General features: G+C 43.8%; 1 protein-coding gene across 50 annotated transcripts in view; it reads left to right on the forward strand.

Moving 5' to 3' along the window:
- LOC140388045 (mucin-5AC-like) overlaps window positions 1–3,243 on the forward strand; it is a 206,081-nt gene extending 202,838 nt beyond the window's left edge. For all 50 annotated transcript variants that reach the window (XM_072471585.1, XM_072471595.1, XM_072471594.1 and 47 more), the window contains one exon: window positions 2,800–3,243. In XM_072471585.1, the coding sequence (XP_072327686.1) occupies window positions 2,800–2,971 (172 nt within the window). In that variant the 3' untranslated portion in view covers window positions 2,972–3,243. The remainder of the gene's footprint in view (window positions 1–2,799) is intronic.
- The last annotated feature ends 4,594 nt before the right edge of the window (window positions 3,244–7,837 follow it).

Below are 7,837 nucleotides of genomic sequence, written 5' to 3' on the forward strand. Positions count from 1 at the left end.
TGGTGCTTGTGCGTGGGGGGTCCCTGGATGCTTGCGTGGGGCTGTCTCAATGCTTGTGTTTGAGTGGGGGTGCGCCACAATGTTTGTGTAGGTTGGGAGGGGGGGGCCTAGATGCTTGTCGTGTCCGTGGGTGGTGTATTTATTTTTAATACAATTTGGGGCAACCTTTAAAGATAGCACCCAACCTCTATGGATCCGGCGCTGCCGGTTCTATCTGGCCCCACCCTGCCAGAATGATTGCAAAAATAACCCCCTCCAAGATCTTTTGCATAGAGTGCACTAAAACCTGGAGAGAAAACAACTGTGCAGCTGGAGAGCTGCACACCAGCTTTCTCACCTCAGCCACTTTGCGCTTAGGGGAAAATTCTGCCCCATGATGTATATTCCCTCTGTGATCATCTACTTTTCTATGGGACAGAGCCAATATATCAATCGTTATATCTGACTATGGCTAGTTATGATTTTTATTTCCCTGTTCTCATAGTCATTTGAATTAATATTTAACGAATGAATGCATTGAGGGGAATTTTATCTCCCACATTCCAGCAAAATGCAGCATAAAAGCCATTTAAAATGGAGTAGACAAAATACCCACTCCACTTCTGATTTTAAAAAGTTTGATACATGTGTGCAAATCAGAGCCCTGACACCACTGTAGCCCTGATCAGTGCAGGGCACCCTCAGTAGCCGCTGTGTCAGTCATAACCAGGACCCCCTCCCCACATCTGCCTTGCACCTGGTGGGCAGCCTATAGTTCACCCAACTTTCCCACTTTCCTCCCACTTGGATATAGATGTCGGTTCATTGAAGTTGGCTATTGAAATTGTGCAGGCCTTCAGTTAGCCCACTGCTGCTCACATGCACCCACACATGGCGTTTCTTGGCTAGAAGTTCAAATATCCACCTTTTTAACTTCTGTCTTTATCAGTAAGTTTCTTAAGCTTTTTTCCCCTTTTACTCTAATGCTTTCTTAGTCCTCAGAAGATCAGTTGCTTCGACATTTCCTCCAGTTAACCTGTTATAACATTCTGTTCTATTCAAATCTTTCTGAACTCTAGTAATTTCTTTCTTCCAAAAGAAAAACATTTGATTTGGTGTCAAATCGTTTTTCTACATCCTCAAATTTACAAAGTAAAATCTGTTTTTCTGCCAGTTCAAATAGCTGACCAATCAAAGTGACTGATTACATTGCAAGGATTCATTTTAATTGTTTGTGTGCCTCAGCAGAAGTAGGTCACGAGAAAAAGAAGTGAGGGGGAAAAAATTACATTGTTCTTGGTCAGTTTAAAAAAAAAAATCTTATTTTCTTCAGCCATAAAAAATAGCAGTGGGATGGCATAGGAATAGATTGCTCTATTTAAGGTTATCTCAAGTATTCCTTACCTTGATTTCACAACATTTGGTTTGGGCAATTTTAACTCCCAACACAGGATGGTAATGGGGTGGTGACTGAATTAACATGGAGGTGGTGGAATTGCTTTATTATGCCCACTCCACAGCTACTTTGTCCAGAAGTTATTTGTGACAAAAGTAAGACCTGATGCCACTTTAACTGCCTGCTGCTTGGAAACGCTGCCTTGAACACTTTGCTCAGTAAAACATGGTTGTACAGCAGTAAAGACTGAAACGGTGAGTGTTGCAATTATTTTTGTGGGACAAAAGGGAGCAGGAGTGCCCCACTGGGTTCCACGAGAGTGATGTCGATTTCTGCTTCCAGGTTAACCCTCCATCCACATCACAATCCTTCTTATCAATTGGATCAGTCTCTGTGCCACATTGGCTTGGCACTGGCAAGTGGCAGTAGGGCAGCTGAATGATAACCACAGCTCGCCAGTGTAAAGGTTTAATGAAGACTTGAAAGTAGTTTTTATTTTGTTAATAGGGGAGATAGAACGGCAGTCCTGGTGCGATTAACAATTTTCAGTGAAGACTTTAAGGTAACAGGGCGTGCACTTGTGTTTGCTCCCTCAATTCAGCAAAAATATCCCAGGCTGCCTCACTGCAGTGTTATCAAACACGATTTGACATCAAGTCACATAAAGAGATATTAGGACAGGTGATAAAAAGCAAATTCAAGGAGGAGAGAGAAGTGAAATGGCACAGAGGTGGATTTCCAGAACTTAGTACCTACTCAACTGAAGGATGGACTTATGGAAGTCAAGGAGGCACAAGAAGACAGAATTGGAAGCAAATGGAGATCTCAGAAGGTCAGAGGACTGGAATAGGTTACAGATTTGAGAAGGGGTGAGGCCATGGAAAGAGCTGCACACAACTATGAGAATTTAAAATTGAGGTGTTGGCAGATCTGCAATCAATATGGGTCAGCGTGCACAGGGATGAGGGGTGAGCAGGACTCTTCAGGGTTAGGATTCTGGCAGCAATATTCTGAATGTAACAATTGCACAAGAGACACGTTTACTTCATTCTTTTAAGGAACATGTTGCTGGCTAAACGTGTATTTGTTGTCCATCCCTAGTTGCTCTTGATATGGAGCCGTTGAGCTGCTTTCTTGAACCTTTGCAGCTAATCTGATGTAGGTACATCTACAGTGCTGTTAGGGAGGGTGTCCCAGAATTTTGACCAAATGACAGTGAATGAATGGCGATATAGTTCCAAGTCAGGATGATGTGTAACTTGGAGGGAAACTTGCAGGTGGTGGTATTTCCATGCATCTGCCTCCCTCGTCCTTCTAGGTGGTAAAGATCATTGAAAGGAGCTGTTTGGAGCCTTGGTGACTAAACATTATACTGGTAAGTTATTAAATTTGTCCTGTGTATAATGTACTCATTATTTTTCCAGATATGACTTCAAAAGAAATCACATGGACTATTATTGCCAGTGTTGCCGTGAGGAGAAGACTGAAAATGTGCAAGTCAATCTACAATGTAGAAATGGAAGGAGAAAGAAAGTCAAATATGTTGCCATCCAGTCTTGCATTTGCAAAGATTGTAGAGAAGGAAAAGACAGTTGATAACACAAATACATCTGCTGAACTAAACATCACTATTTTGACAACTTAAAATGAAAATCACTTTTGGGAAATTATTCTTCTGCTACCTTTACCAATCGATAAGTTTTCATAATGAGACATTTAATTAAAAGTAATTTCTTCTAATATCCAAAAATGTAATTTCTGGTGAAGGCTATGGTTTTGTGGTGCAATATTTACAGCTCCTGTCCTGTCCCCATTGGACACTTTTTGGATGATCGGAAATGATAATCAGTAAACAAATCTGAAGAGGACTGAATTCTAGTACTTTCAAATAAGATATTTCAGATTTCTAGTAATCAGCAGTTATTAAGTTCAAATAATTATAAGCAGAACAATTTTGAATTCACTTGTTTTGCACTTCACAAAGGAACACAGAATTCCCACTGTGGTATCAAGTGTGCAGTTGGTCTTAGCCACTCTATCTTAGAGAGGGACGATTCAGATCAGGGTGCTGCTCCTGCTCTTCATTTCCCACGTTCTGAGGAAGTTGAAGGTTTTGTGAAGAAAATATGACACTCGCTCAACCGTAATGATTGGCATGTCAACTGCAATACATAGCATGTCAACACTCAGCACCAAGAGCCACATATTTACAATAGTCACTTCTTAAATTGCATTTATGGGATTTGGGTGTCGCTGGCTAGGCCAGCATTTATTGCCCACCTCTAGTTGTCCTTGAGAAGGGGATGGTGAGCTGCCTTCTTGAATTGAACTTTTATGAAGTACCAGAGAGCCATGTTGAAGTGCATCTCAGCAGCAAGCAAATGTTTTGAGGAGGAGAGAAAGGGAAATTGTCTGGACAGGCAGGCATTTATAAGAGTATCATGAACACAACACAAAGAAATCTGGCTTTGGTTTTCAACATTACAATCAACATCAAGTACTGAACACATCTAACTGTGAGCCCATGACACCTGGAACAAGGGATACTTGGATGCTTTGAAATCCATCCAGTATGATCCTGGATTCATTCTGTTGCTAACTTTTGGTTGGTTCTCAATTTGGCTCTATTTAATCACGTTTGCTCAAGAGTCGCTAGGTATCTTTCGACACCGCCACAAGGTTCAGAATCGAATACTGATCAATGACTCGATACACCAGTTAGTAAGTTCAAAAGCAATGCTCATTTATTTACACACAGTCAAATCTACTCATGTATAAACTCTACAAACTAAACTACCACTATTACTAAAGCCTATACTTAGCTTCGGGCGCCCACTCAGTCAGAGGAGCAATGGCCGTTGCTCGGTTCTGAGGCTGCTGGGTTGAGCTGTTTACAGGGTAGCAAGTAGAAGCGTCTATCTCGTAGCTTGCGTTGACTTGGGACTTACTTGGTCTGGTGCAGCTGCTAGGCAGGTCTCTCTCTTCGGTGAGAGCCAAAGCCAAAGGAGGAAGATTCTCCCTTGGGTGATACCTTTTATACTGAAAAGGGCTTCGCGCTCTTTTGGGCGGGCCTTGAACTTGACCTCAACTAATTGGGTCTTTCTCAATCAGTTTTATCCATTTTCCTCCAAAAGACGGGTGGTTCCCTGATCGCTGGGCGTGTCCTGGTGACTGTCAGTCTGCTTTGTCTTAGCTTTTTCTGGCGCCGGGGAGTCTTTCCTAACATTGTGTATCTAAATGTTTCCCTTTTGTCCCCGGAGATGGCTCATTAGTATGTAGATCGTTTGGTAGTTTCTGTCCTGTCTGAGTGTTTAAGGTTCTAATCAACAGACAGAGCTTGCACCTGCTTGTTTCTTAGTATTGTCCAATTTTCCCTGCATTCTTTGCGGGTGTCCATTTTGTAATCGGGACGTGGCCATCCCAGATGGCTACACGCCCTCCTTGTGATCTTCAACGCGAAACGTGAAGGATCACATTACTATGGCGCCTTCATCCTCTGATCCCCGGGGCACCCATGCTTAGGCTCTACACTGTCCTATCCTATGCAACGCAATTTTACCTAAACCATTTTAAATACATTCATTATCATAAAATTCTACGGGGCACTATAACATTAATACATGCATTACAGAAAAATAAAAAAACTGGAACCTCTAACTATTCTCAATAAACTATCCTCATTCAAACAATCCAAAAATACAAACAATCCAAAAATAATCTGTACATCTTAAACTGTACAAAATAGCAGCACACAAATTTCTCTGGCCTGGCAGTTAGACACACAGGTTTACATCTCTTTATTCCATAGAATACATTAAACAAAATGGATGCTCTTTAATCTGTCCCAATGGGTTCGGGGGTCTGGTGAAATCTGAAAATGGGGGACCTAAATCTGTATACCGGGGTGCGAGAGCGATATGCTCTGTTTTGCCATTTCCTGACACTAAACGTTTGCACGACACTGCAAAGTATCGCCAGCACTAAGATTGCTTTGACTAGATATGAGAGTGAGTACCAGGTGATAAACTTATCACACCAGGTCGGGGTATTGCTCGCTGACGCTGGGCTAGTTATCTCGGGGTTCCATGTATTACAGGGTTGAGAGTCATTTACGGTTTGTGGTGGGGGTCAGGGGGTAGCATCCACGCGCAACTGAAGGGATCCCGCTAAGATCCATGTGAACACAAGGGCTGTCTTCATCTTTGTCGGACTTCTTCTTTGTCTTCCTCTGGGGTTCCTGGGTTTCCGGAGTTCTGTGAACACAAGCATAATTTTTGTTATTATCTTGCTTAAGGCCTCGTATGTCTGTCTGTCTGTCCTTTATTGCCAATTTCCCTTTATAATTGGTCACCATCTGTGACTCCCTCATTTCTTTTTAAAACCGAATACTTGGCCAAGACATCTAAGAAAAATACTGCCACACTGCGAGCCGTCTCGCAGCCTGTGTGATTTACCATCCCAGTGTTTGAGGATGTAAATAGCATAGGGAAGCAACCTAAGGGTTGCCAAAACCAAACAAAAGAATTTTGAACGTAACGAGCCAAAATGGGGTGCGTATGGGCCGTGGTGGGTAAGAAATGGGTGGAATCCCCGGGTAGGACGGTGATCAATGCCGTATGTGCTCTACCCAAGCGTAGCTGACCAGAGGGGGGTCCTCAGGCAGGGCGAGGACCAATGCCGTTTCTCCACTGCCTGAGCAACCGGCAAGAACGGGTAAGAATGTGGTCGTCGTGGGGAGCTGCCTCTCGATTTAGGAGAGCAACTATGAGTCGGGTTCTGTCGACAAACTAGTTCCTCTGAATTATTGTCTGGGACAAACTTTTACCTTTAACAAGGTTCTATCGACAAACTAGTTCCTCTGAACTATTGTCTGGGACAAACTTGTTCCATTAACAGCCGGGGGGTGTTAAAGGAGTGGTGACGTGGGGCCGTGAAAAAACTTTCCGAGTTTACACACAACACTGAACGATAACACTAACGAACAAACATTCAACAAAGATGGTGCAGGTTCCATAAGGAAGGACACCGTATCTCTCCATCGGATCCTTTTTTCTGCATCATTTGGACACCTCACTGCTCAATAGCGAACAGGGTTGCAAAGGGATTTGTTTGGTGAGAGTCAGACTCTAAGTCATCATCTTCTCCCGGCTGCCAAATCCTTGTCTGTAGTAACCATGCTAAAGCTGCTTTGGCGAATTGGGGTCCACCTCATCATTCCGGATGAGCCTGAACGAATTGTCTCGGTGCCAGAATTGTGTGTCGAGGTTGGAGCTACTATGCTTCAATCCATAATCATCGGGCGGTGGGTCTGAGTCAGGGGCTTTGATATAAGTGATCTCAAATGGGCTGGTAGAAACATGCTCAGATTCATTGGGAGTGGGGCCTGGTGCAGGGGTGTAATCGTAATGTGGTGTGCTGGGACTGTCGTCATCTTTTTTTAAAAAATATATTTTATTGAAAGTTTTTGGCAAACCATCACAGTACATTGTGTATCCTTTACACAGTAATATAACAGTATAAATAACAATGGCCTGTTTTATAAACAAAAAATAAATAATATATAACAAAAAAGGAAAACTAACTCTAAATGGCAACTGCCTTGTCTCAGATAAACACTCCAAAAATATGATTTGACAGTCCAATATATAATTATCTATAGCAACAACCTATACATATTATACATATATATTAACAAACCTGAGAGTCCTTCTGGTTCCTCCCCCCCCCCCACCCCGGCCCCCCCCCCCCCCCCCCCCCCACTGGGCTGCTGCTGCTGCCTTCTTCTTTTCCATTCCCTCTATCTTTCTGTGAGGTATTCGACGAACGGTTGCCACTGCCTGGTGAACCCTTGAGCCGATCCCCTTAGGACGAACTTAATCCGTTCCAGCTTTATCAACCCTGCCATGTCATTTATCCAGGTCTCCACCCCCGGGGGCTTGGCTTCCTTCCACATCAACAGTATCCTGCGCCGGGCTACTAGGGACGCAAAGGCCAAAACATCAGCCTCTCTCGCCTCCTGCACTCCCGGCTCTTCTGCAACCCCAAATATAGCCAACCCCCAGCTTGGTTCGACCTGGACCCCCACTACTTTCGAAAGCACCTTTGTCACCCCCACCCAAAACCCCTGTAGTGCCGGACATGACCAGAACATGTGGGTGTAATTTGCTGGGCTTCTCGAGCATCTCACACACCTATCTTCCACCCCAAAAAAATTACTGAGCCGTGCTCCAGTCATATGCGCCCTGTGTAACACCTTAAATTGTATCAGGCTTAGCCTGGCACACGAGGACGATGAGTTTACCCTACTTAGGGCATCCGCCCACAGCCCCTCCTCAATCTCCTCCCCCAGCTCTTCTTCCCATTTCCCTTTCAGCTCATCTACCATAATCTCCCCCTCGTCCCTCATTTCCCTATATATATCTGACACCTTACCGTCCCCTACCCATGTCTTTGAGATCACTC

This window comes from Scyliorhinus torazame, chromosome 13 (assembly GCF_047496885.1).
Source record: "Scyliorhinus torazame isolate Kashiwa2021f chromosome 13, sScyTor2.1, whole genome shotgun sequence".
In the NCBI taxonomy this organism is placed as follows: domain Eukaryota; kingdom Metazoa; phylum Chordata; class Chondrichthyes; order Carcharhiniformes; family Scyliorhinidae; genus Scyliorhinus; species Scyliorhinus torazame.